This window comes from Agelaius tricolor, unplaced genomic scaffold (assembly GCF_023055355.1).
Source record: "Agelaius tricolor isolate 1412-34295 unplaced genomic scaffold, bAgeTri1.0.p SCAF_14, whole genome shotgun sequence".
Classification (NCBI taxonomy): domain Eukaryota; kingdom Metazoa; phylum Chordata; class Aves; order Passeriformes; family Icteridae; genus Agelaius; species Agelaius tricolor.
The window spans coordinates 340,674-356,522 of NW_027269274.1; the positions used below are offsets into that span (position 1 = coordinate 340,674).

Below are 15,849 nucleotides of genomic sequence, written 5' to 3' on the forward strand. Positions count from 1 at the left end.
GAGGGAAGAATGAGTTTTCTAAGAGTGATAGCTCCCTGCAGGCACAAGGTCTAGGTGGCTGCTGGGAGCAGAGGGGTGTTGGGATAGATCTTTACTGGTGTCACATTAGTGACTCACAAAGTACCCTGGCCCAGGGCTGGCATTGTGCAAACGGGCAAAACACAGCCAAACTCCCACTTCCTTGCTTGAGGAACTTGTCTTAGCAAACAGTGAAAGCAGAGTGCAAGTCTCACTTTAAGCCTTTTTTTTTGGTTTTTTAAGAGTGTCTGCTGTGCTGCGTGGATACTGTACTCTTGGTAATTCTCAAGAAAAAAATTCTCTAGATTCATTTTGCCAGAGTTTCTCAGCCTGAGTGCCTTGACTGGCCACAAGTGCACATTGATTTGCCTCCTGTTGCCTAAAAAAATATGATGGGAAGTCTGAGGAGCTCTGTGCTAATGCCTGCCCTTGAGCAGCTGGAGACTGCTTACATCTCAAGTGCCTCAACAGTGGAGTCCTCTTCTGAGGATGACATTTTCCTCCAGGCATCCCAAAAAGCCTGGTTTTGACAGGTCTGGTTGCGACACTGCAGCAGATAAACGAGTGATTGTGCGTACAAACTGCTGGGGGCCGGGGGAGCTCCGGGGAGAATGCTGGGGCTGTGTGCTTGGTCTGGGCTCTGCCCGACACAGAGCAGGGCTTGTACTCTCCCTTAGCATAATGCAGCCAGGCTGGCTTGGCATCACTGGCCGCGTCCATTCTCCTATGCAGTGTTTCCCCACCGGTTTTTAGCCTGTCGCTACTGTTCAGTGCAAGTCTGTGTCCTGCTATTCTCTTCAGACAGTATCCTAATTATTCTGAATATTCGCTCTGCAGTCAGAAATTTCCCTGAGTCATACCTAAATGTTAATAAAAGCCTAATGGTTTATGTTAAGGAAAGCAAGAGATAAAACTAGAGCCCTTTTATCACAGCCTTTAATGGCCTGAAAATGTCAGTTGTGTGGGAGCAGCTGCCAAATTTTGAGCCTATGAAGATGATGGCTAAGTCCCACAAATCAACAAGTTTGGAGCGGATTATCCGATGCTGGCTGTGTCATTTTCCCAGGACTCCAGGCATGCTGGAAGCCAACGCTTTAATCCTCTCAGATACGAAGTCAGAGAGGGGCCGGGCTCCCCTCCTTGCTCCGGAGCTCTGGAGCTGCTGCAGCCAGCCAGCATGGCCTCGTGGAGGGCAGGGGCTCTGGGCTTCCCTTGCGCCGCAGCTTCTGAGTCACAAATGAGCTCCAGCTTTGCTTGGGAACTATTTTTAAGGTCACAAACACAGGATGCAGAAATCAGCGCATTTCATGGTTTTCCTGAGAGCTGCCTCACCACTCCTCTTCCTCCTTCTGTTTCCAACAGACTTCCTTCCCGAAGGGACATCCTGCATGCCCAGGGCTGGGGAGCTGTAATGGAAATTCTGGGAAATCGCTTTTTATGCTCCTTATAGGCCTGGGATAAAGAACTGAACTCACTCTGTGAAGACAGCTGAACTCTTGAGCTCTGATGTGGCTGGAAATCTTTTATCTCTGTCCCATTTTGTTTCTGCAATTGCACTCAGGGGTTAATCTGAGTAACCATCCTCTTAGCTGTGGCCCCTTGATTTGAATTCATTTGCATCACTTGTGAAGTTTTGCAGCAATAGCACAAATTGCAGCGTGCAGGGGCACAGCAGCGTGTTCCCCTGTCCTGGCAGGGCAGAGCTGCTCAGCTGGCGCTGTCTGTGGCAGTCCCCAGCTTTGCCCAAGAGCTCCTCATCAGCGACCTAGGGGCAGAGTCTTGTGGGCAGGAGGTTTTGATCTGGAATCAGCCCACAGTTCTGTGAGTTACTGAGTACCCAGAGCGTGTCAAAGAAAAATAGAGGCAATACAGTAAATGCCCACAGGGTGTTTTAAAATGCAGATTATAGAAAGAGATTGGTTTTGGAAGAAAACTTAGCATTTGTTCTTTTCCCACTTCAGAATAGGGCAGCTTGATTTAAGAAAGAGTGAGATTTAACCCTTCCACTTGTGGATGGCCTTCTATTCCGTTCATCCAGTGCAATTCCCCAGCTGTGGTGACTGCCTGGTGCCTGCAGAAGGATGTGACTTGGCTGTATCCTGTTTACTGGAAACGTGATGGAGTTAGCTGTCCTCTTGGTGCTGTGGGGTATGGGTAGCAGCAGCACAGCATGTCATCCCTTCTTTGGACCCGGCAGAGGGAAATACCATATGTCTCCTACCCATCCGTTTGTTGGAAGATCTGATGTCATTTGAAGAAAGGTGTTTCAGAGGAAGGATGTGTGCAGCCAAAATAAAGCTCGGCCTGGGTTAGAATAGTTACATCCTGTTTACTATGGAAAACACTTTGCACTGATATGAGCTCTGAAATACATGATTTATAAGCAGGCAGGCGCTGCAGATAAGGGACTTCCCGTGATTTTGGCCACCTGGGAGAAGGAAGGGCCAAGTCTTTCAGGCTGGCAGGCAGTGATGCTGGTCCCAGCTCCTGTGCAGCTGCCATAGAGAGGAGGTGCGGAGCATCCCTTGAGGTCCCAGGTGGCCGGAGATGCCTTTATGCCTCAGTTTCCCTGCAGGAAAGACCCTTGTAAGCTTCAGGTGGTGATATTCTTAAAGCATAATGAAGAAGAGGTAGAGATAATCGTCTCTAAGACAAGTAAATAACCCCAAGTGAGTTTCTAAATATCTGTTTGTGAAGGGAAGGAATCATTAAATCAGAAACATGAATGGCTTGCCATGTCCTCTGTATAGTATCAAAAAGTTGTGTTGCTCAGTTACAGAGAAAACATACACATTTAAGAATTTGGGCTGTGATTTTACGTTTTACTAGAATGAGATGCAGTAAAACTGCAGAATGCATTTAGCATTGCATCCACAAACTTGATCCTTTAGTCTTGGTCCCCTAAGAACAGAGGTACAGCTTTGAATGTGCTGCCCCATTTGGCACTCGTCTGAGCAGAGGAAGTTTTTCACATCAGGCTTTTGTCACTCCGTGTCTGGCGCAGCCAGCGGTGGCCACGGGCTCTGGGGGGCACAGGGGACCAAGGTCAGGGTGGTTTTTGGAGAAGACCCAGCCTGTCTCTGGTGGCACTGTGGCTGTGCTGGCCCAGCAGCAGGGATATGAGCCCTGGCTGTGTCGGCAGCAGCAGGATCCCTGTGGTCAGGGGTGCGTGCTCTTGTGCAGAGGCTGCTGTGGGGTGTGACTGCTCTGCTGGGTAGCCCAGGTGTTTGCTGACCAGCTGCTGCAACACACCAAGGGCTGGCTGGCACCCACAGCTCCTGGTGAGGTCTGCTGCTGTCCTCTGCATGCAAGGAGGAGGAGTGGGCAGTGCCATGGCTGCAGTCCCCATGCTCACTGCTCCCTGGACCAGTTGTGGCCATGACAGGGAGGTCACTGACCCCCTGTGGGTGTCTGTCTGGGGCTTTGTTTCTTTTGCTGGTGCAGGGGCACCATCCCTTGCTTATGCATGCAAAGCCCCATCACCTTGCATTCCCTTTGGGTTTTAGCATGTTTCTTCCCCACTTCTCAGCAACGTGTTGCTGTGGTGTGGCACCAACCCAAGACACGGTGGTGGCTTGGGGGCAGGTGGGCACGAGGCAAGAGTTGCACCCCAAAGTGGGATGACCCTGCAGAGAGACCTTGCCTAGCCTCACCCTCCTGTTGCAAAGCCTAAATATTTGCTTAATCTTCTGAAGTGTCTGGAGAGAGGAGAGAGCTGAAGCTTTAGCCTGGTTCTATTAATGAAATAGTGATGATGACTAGGAATTAGTATCCAGGCCCTGGTGTAGTCCAGGGAGGAAGGACTGTGCTGAACAGGCTGGTGGTCACCTTCTGCCTGGTGGAAACTGCATTCCCATTCTCTGACAGATACAGCCTCAAATCCCTGTGTTTATTCTGCTTAAATTCAGAATTCTGTCAGCTTCTGTGGCAGTGCTATCTGCCTTATGACTGGATTCAGAAAGGCACAAATGTGCTTGTCCTTGGGGTGTGGGCTGCGACCTTGCAGGCATTTCTTGCTGGAATTTTGTACAGGCACTTCCCACAGCTGGGGCTTGGATGGTGGGTACCTGTGGGTACCTGCTGCTGCTGGAATGCCAGCCTGCCAAGGAGTGTGACAGTGGGGTCACAGCATCCTCTGGGCTAAACCTGGGGTCACACTGTGGAGGATGTGGTAATGGCCCTTGAAACATGCTCCTCATTTGAAGGGCTCCAGCTGCACCTGCTGCAGCTCAGAAAAGCTGCTGCAGGAGTGACTGCAGGTGAATCGTTGGCAGTGAGGCTGTTGTGATGTTCAAGCATTGTTGAATCCATCCAAGTTGTCTGAGCAGAAATTACATGAGAATCTCAGAGGATTTGGAGTGAGGGGTCATAAATCTTGGGTGCATCTTGGCAGGGTAGTAGGAATATGAGGCATCAGTTCCACTTGCAAATGCTGCTGTCATGCAGCAAATGCACTAATTAATTTAGCACAGGAGAGTCAAGTCTATTGTCTTGCTTTTGGCCAAACAAGTCAAATGCCTGTTTGTAGACACAGGTCAATGACAAGTCCTTAACCACTGCCTTTGCCTTGGCCCCTGGCAGTGAATGGATGTGGGAGCCCTGCTGTCAGCCTCGTGCCCCTGTGCCAGCCCTTGTGGGTCAGCTCAGCAGCCAGGGCCCGCTGCATTTTCCTGTGGCATGGCTCAGCAGTGAGGGCTCTAGGAGGGCAGAGAGGGCTCTGAGCAGTCTGTCCCAGTGCTGCTGAGGGGCTGGCAAGGGAGCAGGCCGATGTTTGTGCAGCCTGTTGATGTCTCTGTCTCTCCCCAGCTGCAGCCGGAGCAGCTGGACTGTGGAGCCGCGCACCTCCAGCACCCGCTGGCCATCCTGAACCCGGTCACAGCCACCCCCATCTTCACCTACAGCGGCCTGACCGCCGTGGCGGTGGCCAGTGTCAACAACTACACGGTTGTGTTCCTGGGCACGGCGAGCGGAGCACTCCTGAAGGCAAGTGGGGCCCAGCAGCAGCAGCAGCGTGGGGCAGCACAGCTGGGGACAGGGTGGGTGTCGGGGCTCCCCCTTCCAGCACCCCGGTCTGCCCAGAGCGGGACATCTGTTGTCTCCTTGGTTTGTGCACCCGCTTCCTTCAGGCAATGAAGAAGTCATTGGGTACTGCCATAGCCTGGACAGTGATACACGCTGCCTGATGACTGGTGGCTGATAATCACTGCTCAGGGCTGCCATGTGAGCGGGATGTTTTTGATAAACCCTAAGCTGAAAATGCTATTGTGCAGCATTGAATTATAAATTAATTTTATTAAACTATTTTATTAATTATATTAATATAATTTTAAAACAATACGATTATATATGCAACAGAATATAATTTTAATTACAATGTTTTGTTATTATTTAATTATTGAAATTATTAAAATTATTAAAAGCTCTTCTAATAAATTCTCCCTCTGAGGTGCTGGCTTTTGAAGACTCCATGTAGGCAGGGGAATCACAAAGAGATTCTTCTTCACAGCTGAATCCAAAGCAAGTGTGAACCCATGGTGGAGTCTGTTCTAAATAACATGTAAGAGGTGATGCAGGGTGATGCAATGCCCCAGCTCTGCAGCCAGGACACAAGGCCAAGCTCTCAGTAACCTTAGTGCTTGAAGTTTGCCAGAGAAAGTTTTGATTCCAGGCAGCCACAGCAGTCTGGTAAACTGCCAGTATCAAAAGTCCATAGAGAAGAGGGGGAAAAGGCCTGGAGCAGAGACAGCTGATACCTGCTTTATCTCTGCCTGGGGAGACTGATGCATAATGTGGAATACTGGATCAAAATACTTGGATAGAAGAAAACTTACCCAGTTTTTTTCCCTTGCATCTCAGTGCTCCCGGCAGAAATGTGGGAACGATCACAATCACAAAGAGGCTCCCTGCTTTGATTTTTGCCCCCAGGGGCAGGTAATTTGTGAGGGTGGGAGGGAGCTGGCGTTGGGCCAGGCACAGCAGGCTGGGGGGCACATGCCACACGCAGAGCAGCCTGTTCACACGGCATTAACAGCTCTGCTCCATTATCATCTCCGAGAGACCAGCCTTATCTGCAGTGCCTCCATTAGGGAGAGGCTCCTGGCTACCCTGTGCTGGGATAATTTGCTCAGATAGCTGTAATCTAATTCCACAACACAGCTGCATAACCAGAAGCCCTTCTACCTTTGGGGCTCCTTGCTTTTTGGCACGGGACACAAGGTACTTTGCGTGAGGAAATCATTCAGATTTGTGGCCTGAGAAAAGACAGCAGAGGGGCAGAAATAGTGCTTGCCCAGCTCCTGCCAGCAGCAGTTAGGGCTACCAGGGACATGTATGGCGAATTAATGCAGTTCTGGCTGCAAACAGGCATTTGGTGAGGACCAATCTGGCCATCATGAGAGGGTCAGCAGTGCTTGGGCAGCGCAGCCGTGCCAGGGGGCAGTGCCCTCAAGGGCAATGGTGAGAAGGAGGGCTCTCTCCTGATGTGTGCAGGTGTGGAAGTGCAGTGTGCAAGCAGACGAGTCCTGGTGTTACCCAGGACGTGCTCTGCTCCCACCAGCACCCAGGGCAGTCTGTGTGCTCCAGCCACCCCAGCCTGCTCCCCTGCTGCACCAGGACCAGCAGTCACTACCCCTCTGTGCTGCTGTGGGAGCTCTCCCCAGAGCCTGCAGCCCCCTGGAACCCAGGGAAATTGCCTGTGTGAAGAGGATGTAGGGTGAACATGCCCAGGAGGCAGGGGGAGCCAGACACAGGTGCCTGTAAACAGCCACGTGGAGCCCATCTCAGCAGCGAGGGAGAGAGGATGCAGTGGGGAATGTCAGGCCTCAGTTCATGGACTTCTTGGGTGATACCAGGGAAATAATTTAGCTTCTGGCTAGCCAGCTTTTAAAATGGACAAAGCAATAGTACCCTTTTTCTGCATAGCTCTCTGTGCTATGTTTCTTAGCAGAGAGAAGCCTGAGCCTGTGCTGTCATACTGGGGTGTGTCAGTGCTGCTCTAGTGTAAGAATTAATTAACCTATGTTAATTAATTAATCCACATTTAGACAACAGAGGCATACTTGGTCATTACAATATTGCCTTCCCTTGCTAGTAAGAAGGCCAGAATTTTCTTCACTCCCTTTCTGTTTTAAGCTGAAAAGTGACTGTCACGAGAAATTGTGTAGCCCCATTGTTATTTCCTCTCAGCAATGCCACATTTAATTTACTGAATTTTCAAGTCAAATGCCAAGACATTCAGAGAACTGAAAGGCAGGCTGATGCTGTGCAGCCTCCTCCATCACTGCCAGCACTTCGGCTGGTGATTCATGAGGCAAGGTAGGACTTGGCGCTCTCGTGGCAGCTGCCGTGGTCTTCTGGAGTCAGCAGGGATAGAAGCTTCTTCTGGCTGGCAGTGACAACAATTATTTTTCAAATATGCAGGGAGCAGGAGATGCCATGCTGTACAGCCCTGTTGCTGATTTTCACTGTTTTTCATTAAGTTTTGGGAACTCGATGTTCCCTGTACAGAATGTGAGTGTGTATGTGATGAGGCCTGAAGGCTGGTGCCGCTTGGGTGAGGGTAACGCAAACGCTGCTGTGCCTGTTGGATGAAGCTGTGCAGGGCTAGAGCCTCCAATCAGTCACCTTCCAGAGGGACCAGGGACAGTGAGGGTCCTGCACCCCTGAGCAGGGCTGGGGCTTTCTGGGCCGTGCCATGCCTGCCCAGCGACACAGAGCTGACTTTCCATGACTTTCCAGGAAAGCTCTGTGTGTGCAGCCTGCAAAGTGTGCAGAGATTCACAGTGCTTGACAGCTTGGGGCACCACTGAATACCACTCTGGTTTTTATTTATAACCAAGGAGAAATAATCTTCTGCCCTTAGTGTTTGAAAATGGTCTCAGTGAGTGGCCTCTTCTCTCTACAGATAAACCTGGACAGCACGATGAAGGTTATTAGCAGGAGATCCATTTCAGTGGCTTACGGAGAGCCTGTCCACCCCATCATGCAATTTGACCCTTCTGATTCCACTTACCTCTACCTGATGACCTCTTACCAGGTGAGATCTTCAGTCCTCAACAAACCAGTTATTGGAGCACAGCATGCATTTGATTTAGCTCAGAGCTGGGAGCAGAAAGGGGGTGAGAGCCAAGATGTTCAGAGCTTTGGCTGTCACTGGGCTTTCTGGGGAGGTGCCTATCTATTCTCCTGTGCTGGGTAACAACACCATGCAACCCAGCTTATTGGGTCTTTGTGGTGGTCAGGTAAAAAGAAGAGTGAAAGATACTGAAACAGATTGCACTTACAGGAGTGCAGAAATAAGCACAGAAATAAGCAAAGGTTGTTCCTGTACAGAAACCCCAAAATGACAGTACATGGTCTTTAGGGAGGCTTTCAGGAGATCCTACGGACAAAAGTCTGCCTGTCAGAAGTTGTCCCTGGGAGGTTTCTGCTCAGTGCTTGGCAGGAGGGCTCTGCAGAGACCTGGAGAGCTGCAGCAGGCACAGACAGGCGGTCCCATCTCCATCAAGTTAACAGAGTAGGAAGATGAGAGCTGAGCGCTCCAGGCACTGAGGTTTTGTCCTGAATTACATTTTAATCTGTCAAAACAGATGCGCCACCCCAAATGTTACATGTTGCATTTGTATTTTCGGAGCTCTAATTCCCTGAAGATTGGTCATTATCGTTTCACAGACCCCTCCCAGGAAGCCTATTCAGCTGATGGCTCTGACTGGCTCATCTCAGCCCCTGGCTGGGCTGTGCCCTCCACTCAGGCTGATCAAACAACTGGTGTGGTGCTCGTGGTGCCTCCTCTGACTGCTCCTTTTCCAATAAATCTGATGAGTTAGTTTCTCTTTGGTGGAGAGAGCATCCTGGGAAGCTCCCCAGGAGCTTGACAGGGTTGGGGTGGGGTTGCTGAGCCCTGCAGGGCTGGGGAACAGTGAGGTGCTGTGAGTGAAGTGGGGCTCTGGCCAAGGAACCTGCAGCCTGGACTGTGCTTGCCTGGTGGGAGCTCTTGGCACCTCACATTTTCAGTCCCCACTGTTCCAAACCAGTCAGGTTTCCTTCCCAAATGTTTAGAGATCAAAGGAGGTGAGAGCAGAAACTAACACATGCTTTCCCTTCCAACTGCTGCTGCCAAGTGAGTCCCCAGAGGTACTTTAATTTTTTTCACAAATCAAGGTTTCTAGAGTGGTGCTGCTTTCTGATCTTTGTGTAAACAGCCAGAGAGTGGGCTGTGTCTGGAGAGGAGCTTTCTGCAGGTCTGGGTGAGAGCTTTTCACAAGAGATGGTCAAGCTGTAAAGCTATGTCCATCTGACACCTCTGAAAGGTGCAATGTCACATTCTGTAACCTGGTCTCACATGGCTCCTGCCATGGCACCAGCTGAAAAGGAGCAGCTCAGCCCAGCCTAGCCCAGCTCAGCTTAGCTGGCTGCAAACCCTGTGGTTTCCCAAGCCCTAGGGCATCATTCCTGTCTTGGGGCTCATGGCCTGGCTTGGACAGGCTCTGGGGGCCTCCAGTGGGCAGCAAGTGGCTTCCTGGGCTTGTCCCATGCCAGGTGGCCATGGCACAACTCCAGCTTCCAAGCCACGCCAGGGATTGCTCCCGGTGTGCGGGGTGAGCTTGCTCCAGGGGAAGGGTGCCTCAGCCCCAGGCGCTGGTGTCCTGTGTCCAGCTGCGTCCGGCCGGGCGGGGGTTCCGTGGGGCTGTGCCACGTCTGGGAGCAGCTGTGCTGTTGTTGTGCAGATGACTCGGGTGAAGGTGGCTGCCTGCAGCCAGTACTCGACGTGCGCGGAGTGCCTGGCCGCCGCCGACGCCTACTGCGGGTGGTGCACCATGGAGACCAGGTAGGACCAGCCCCGCCGGGTCCGGGTGTGCTCAGCGTGGCCTTGGCCCTCGGCCCGGGCAAGAGTTTGTGGTGCCCTCTGCCTTTCCCCACAGTCCTTGTCCATTCCTTACAAAATACCTGCTGTTAGAAAGTGTTGCATCTGGCCCAAAGGGTTGGGATGCTCTTCAGAGCCAAGGTTTCACCATAGCTGCATTGTCATGCCACAGGCAGCTGCCAGTGCAAAGAATCTCTTGCAGGTGTCAAACCATGGGACTGGGAGAACCCACCCCCTGTGAAAGTCCATTTGCCCCTGCAGATCTCATCTATTAGTAGAAGATAATCACATGCAAAAGGGAATATTCAAAATTAGATTCCATATTTGCAAACTGAAGATGTCAGACAAAATGTCATCCTCTCCTCCTGAGTTTGGGTTCAGCCTGGGCTTTTCCTGCCTTCCTCAATCCTGCTGCTCCACTGGTGCTGTGGGAGTACATGTTGTTAGCATGGCAAGCAGACACTTAAACCATAGCAGCAAATGTTAAGGCTTAGCTGCATGGATAAAGGAGAAAGATACAGACACAAGATTTTCTCTTCCCTCACAAGGAATTCAATATTTTTATCACCTGTTTTAAAACTCATCAACCACGAGCTGTTCCTCTGTTCGTTGCAGGTGTTCTCTGCAGCATGAGTGCACAAACTTCACAGGGGCCAACTTCTGGGCGAGTGTGAGTGAAGGAGTGCAGCAGTGCCCTTCCATGACCATCCTGGAGCCTGAGATCAATATTGACAAAGAGAACCCGGTGCGTTTGCTGCCACTTCCAAACAATCCCCTGCAGGATCCATAGAGCCACAGCCTGCTCCCAGGGTGGGTGGCCACCCCTGCTCCTCCCATGGAGCAGCACGGCTCCTCGTGGCCTGGATGTGGTCAGGGGGATGCTGAGCTCTGCTGCATGCTGCTGCATCAGGCCAAGGCTCTCGGGGTGACCTGCTGCACCCCGGAGCCTGAGCCAGCTGGATGCCAAGTCTGTAGGAAAACAGCACCCAGAGCTGGGCCTACAGGCAAAAACCACCCAGAGCTGCTGCACCAAACACACAGGGGAGGGTCGCAAAATTTCAAACACAATCAGCTGCACACAGCTGAGTCAACTCATTTCCTGGTTTTGTACTGTTGCTATTTAAAAGTATTTTAATTATATTTTAAAGGTTTTTTATCAAAATATTATTTGTTTCAAGACAGAGCCTGTCTGTGGGCTTGTTTTGGAGTTGCCTACCTCTGAAAAGCTTCTAAAATGTTGACCATTTCTAAATATAATTTTCTGTGATAATAGCTGACTTTTTTGTCTAATGTAGGCCCTGATAATACAAATAAATGGAACTATCCCGAACTTGAATGGAACAAATATTTCATGTGACTATGGAAACAGCATCCGCACGGTAGCCAGAGTCGCTGGGGATTATGTAAACCAATTTATTTATTGCAGTTTGCTTCCACACGAGAAATATCCAGCATTTCCTGATGACCAAGGTATGCAAAAGCAAACAAGATGCATTCCTTCTAACCACTTTTGTGGACACAGTTTTTAATAGGCTTTATTTATTTTTTCAGTTGTATGTGCAGTTAAGACATACAGGGAAGAAAAGCCTGAAGCTGTGTCTGTTTTACAGGGCATATGACTCTGAAGTGTAGGAGTTCCACCATGTTTACATGAATTGATAGTATTTCAAATCTATCAATTTTTGTTTTAAACATCAGAATTTAAATGCCAGTTTATCTGGTTTCAGCTTCTGCTTTAGATTTAGTATGTACTAAGCCAAAAATGTTCTAGCCCTGGTCAAATAAAATAGTTTTTTATATTGATATTTTCAATTGCTTTGTTCAATTTCCCTCCAAAACACACGCTGCCTTTCAGGAGAGCTCTGGAGAGAGAGCGAGTGGGTACCTAAAGGAGCTCAGTAACTCTTAGTCCCATTTTTCAATCAAAAGCCATCCAGAGGTGTCCAGTGTCCCCTGCTTGCCAAAGGGGATGCCTGTCGAGGCTCCATGGAGCAGCAGCAGAGGAGATGAGTGCCTGCGGATGAGGCTGGAGCCAGCTGAGCTGCTGGCTGAGCTGACCAGATCTGAACTGGCCACTTAGTGATGCAGTCAGCCCCTCTCAGTGCCTTTGGAGAGGTTTGATGCTTTATTCCAGACTTGAGTGCTTGTAAAGTTCTCATCCTTCAAGCCTGGAGTTAATGTGCCATTGAAGATGGCTGACTTCAGTAAGGGGAGAATTAGCTAGTCCTTTTGAAAATTCCACTTTTCCTAGGCCCATTTGTAAAGCTGCATTGCTTTCCTCCCAAACTATCCAAAGAATGGGAGATCTTTAACTGCTCTGTATTGTTGGTTTCAGCAATGTCCAAATGAATTTCTGGAATTCAGTGCGCTGATTTATTGTTTGTATTCTGAAAGAGGCATTGTTTCTTCTCTCTGGTGCTTATATGGCAAAATTGCAATGAAAAAAAAAAAAAATAGGCAATTCTCTGGGGAGGGAAGGTAGTATGGTGTGTTGAGCAGCCAAAAAAGGGATTTCCCCTCTCTGCAGGTTTGTTGGCACAGGGAAAGTGAGCGGGATTTTAAAACATGATAACCAACATGTTTTAATTACCACATTTTAAAAATTATAGTTTAGCACCAACTGTATGTGAAGACAATAATTAAATCTGGTAATTAACACTTGCATAACATGCTGGAATTTTGTGCTGAAAGTCACCATGTTCTTTTTTGTGAGAGTAATGTAAGTGCTGATTTAGGAGGGAAGAGCTGAATGTCGGAGGAGAAAGGATGACTGGTCCAAGTTCGGACATGCAGTTTGGAGGAAGCCCTAGAGAAAACAAATCATATTTAGCCCTTGTTTTCCCAAGGGTCTCTCTTGTCTGCTGAGTGTGAGTGTGAGCAAGGGGCTGTTGCAACCCAATATTCTTTGGCTTGATTTTCTCAGACCACGTGGTCGTTGAAACTTCTCTCCGGGTGAACAACAAAAACATAATCCGGGCCAATTTCACCATCTACGATTGCAAAAGGATTGGGAACATTTACCCCAAGAGAGCGTAAGTGTCCCCGGTGTGCAGGCAGGGAGCCACCGTGGGCAGGTGGTGGCAGGGCGTGGGTGGCACGGGGGTGACAGTGGTGGGGCAGTTTGAAGCTGGGAGGTGCCAGCACAAACCCTGGATGAGGGTTCTGCTCTGTGGGGTTAATGGGGAGCTCAGCTCCTGAGAGAAGGCAGCTGGGGGCTTGGGCAGGATTTGGCAGGACTGTGGGAGATGTGATGCCAGAGGAGGGTCCTCAAGCCATCTGGACATGTTGGGTTTCTTTTAAACATAAATGATATTTTTATATAAAGCTTGTTCTGTTAACCCTTCAGCAGCAGGGGTGGCCTCCCCAGCAATCTGTGGGCACTGGGGAAGGGAGAGTCATGCTCCCTGGCTCCTTCCAGCCCTGGAAGTCACATACCCCATCAGCTTGAGGGGGCTCTAGTGGCACACACCCAAACCCATCCACCTCTCAGGAGCGTGACATCAGGGCCTGACCACAGGGCCCACCAGCGCTCCCATGTCTGTGTAAACAGCAGGGAGAGTCTTAGTCAGGCTCCTCAGAGAGACAGATGAGGGAAAGAGCATTTTTTTGGGGAAAAACATGTTTTGCTAAGCAGAGGAAGGTGGCTCTCAGTCTCCTGTGGCCTGAGGCCGGGCAGGGATGCCTGGGGGTGATGGGCTCTGGCCACATTCCCTGCCAGCTGCCAGGGAGAGGAGAGGGTAATCCAGCACTTGCCATGGATTTTTCTAGGCACCATTAAAGGGTGAACAGTGTGAAGATGGGTTGCAGGGCTGAGGTGTGGCCCCTCTGAGCAACCTGTACTCTGCTTTCCTCACCCTGCCTTTGCCATTTCAGGTGCACCAGCTGCCTCTCAGCCAGGTGGAAGTGTCACTGGTGCCCCTCCTCCTACAGCTGTGTCTCCAACCACTCGCAGTGTGAGGATGCTCTGCGGATGGAGGTGAGCATTGCCCTGTGCTGCTCGGGCTCCGAGCCTCCTCCAGCAGTGGCCAGCACCTGCTGGCCGTGCCTTGTGCCCTGCTGGGTTCTGTCCTGTGCCAGGGCCTGGGGAGCCCTGCAGGGGTCTGGCACACGCTGGCTGCTGGGGCAGTGGGAGCTCATGCTGTGTGTGCTGCTCCTGCCAGGGACTTGGGGGGTCAGTTCCAGCAGTGACACTGGGTGACATCAGGGCTGTGGGGTCACCTGGGGACTGCCCTGGCTTAGTCCTGGATTAGCAAAGGACTAACTTCCGTGGATCCCCTGCTCCAGAGGTACAGTTGGGCTGGATGTTGACCTGCTTGGGCATGTTTGTTTTCTCTCTGCGTCTCCTGCTGATCTCGTGAGCAGCAGAGGTGCTCTGTAGCCCTGGAAACACGGGGCTTTCATCATGCAGTTGGAGCTTTTGGTAAACAAACCGTCGCTGGTGCAGCTGCACCTGGGCATGGCTCTGCAGGGAAAGCTGCATCCTACCAGCTCCATCCGCAGCATCTTGGACATTCTGCCCGTTTCCTCTGATCCAGATGTGAAGGATATAGTCAGCCAGAAGCTCTATTTCTGGTGGTTGGTGAACAGCAGGAGAAGGGGCTGCAAGATGACAAGTTAATCAGTCCTCTAAAGTGTATTTCTCTGGGAAGCTGTGCCAGCTCTGGTGACATGCAAGGACTCACCAGGCCAGGGGAGGTATTGCTTGAAATTGTAGCTGTGCTGGTTTTATTTTAACTCTTTTTATTTCCTTGGAAGAGGCTTGGGACTGAAATTTCTCTCCAGTTGTTTGCTTTGCTGTTTTTGCTTCCCTTATCACGTTCATCTCTGTCATTTAATCTCCTTGTTTAGGCAGCACCAACTATGCTTGGTTAGATGAGTGTCCTGACAGAAGTGAAATATTTTTTCCACAGTCAAACACGCACTTCCAGGTAGTTCTCTGACCCCTACCTAGGTCTGGGGAGGGCAGGAGATAAATCTCCCCCTCACTGCATGTCCGGTCCCAGGGATGTGTCCAGCTGCAGGGATGTGTCTGAACGGGCATCTCAGCACGGGGAGGGCAGGCTCAGCCTCTCCTTGGAGCAGCAGCAGCACTGGCATCAGCGGAGCCACAGCAGGATAACCTTTAATGCAAGCGAGAGGAAATCTTGCTTGCTGCAAATGATTCTGCATAATGGACCAAGTATTGTGTTGTCTTTTACCCCAATGGCTCCACTGTCACAGGCATTACTCTGGATGTACCCTGGGGCCATGCACAATCTGGCTTCATTTTTGCTGTAGTTTCGCAGTGTGATTTACGTCTCATGAGAGAACAGGACGGGTTTGTCACATAGACTGGAATTCTGAGTCAGCTCCAGTGTCTGAGACATCAATTTAAAACAAGAACAAAAGTAAGGAGGCAGATGACCTTTTAAAATAATTTTTCAGTTTCATTTAAGCCTTTCACTGCAGCTGCCCCACGGCTGCAGCCCCTCACTGAAGGCCCTGCAGTTGCTCACCGCTCTGTCCGTGCACACGCAGCCCGTGCCCCGCAGCACCGCGGTGCAGGGTGGACACCCTGGGGCACAGACCCTGCGGGTGCTGCCAGGAGCGAGCAAGGCAGCGGGTGCAGCACGGCTGGGAGAGGGTCACGCTGGTGCATCTGCCATTGGAGGAGGCAGTGCCTCCTTTCAGAGTTATTCTGGCCCTGTCACGGCCAGAGTGACAGCTGAGGTGCAGGTACACGGTCACTGTGCACCTGGCAGTACCCATTTCCCAGTGAAATGAATCTTATCAAGGACTTTGATGGTTCCTCTTTCTTGTTGCTGAGGATGCTCCGCATGCACCCACCTAATCCCTTTTTTTCCTTATTTTTGTACCTAGCAGAAGAAAATTGACTGTCCTCAAATAGTACCTGCCCCTTTGGAGCCAATGCCCACGGGTGTACCTCAGGACATCGTGATCTCACTGGCCAATGCAACTTTTGCTAAGGT

General features: G+C 50.6%; 1 protein-coding gene across 2 annotated transcripts in view; it reads left to right on the plus strand.

The window, feature by feature from the left end:
• Positions 1–15,849, plus strand: part of PLXND1 (plexin D1) — a 68,282-nt gene that overhangs the window by 12,663 nt on the left and 39,770 nt on the right. The window contains exons 2-9 of one of the 2 annotated variants that reach the window (XM_071439252.1): positions 4,825–5,001; positions 7,922–8,053; positions 9,744–9,844; positions 10,496–10,625; positions 11,176–11,350; positions 12,804–12,912; positions 13,754–13,856; positions 15,740–15,847. In XM_071439252.1, the coding sequence (XP_071295353.1) occupies positions 4,825–5,001; positions 7,922–8,053; positions 9,744–9,844; positions 10,496–10,625; positions 11,176–11,350; positions 12,804–12,912; positions 13,754–13,856; positions 15,740–15,847 (1,035 nt within the window). The remainder of the gene's footprint in view (positions 1–4,824; positions 5,002–7,921; positions 8,054–9,743; positions 9,845–10,495; positions 10,626–11,175; positions 11,351–12,803; positions 12,913–13,753; positions 13,857–15,739; positions 15,848–15,849) is intronic. The other variant, XM_071439253.1, reaches the window with a different exon arrangement.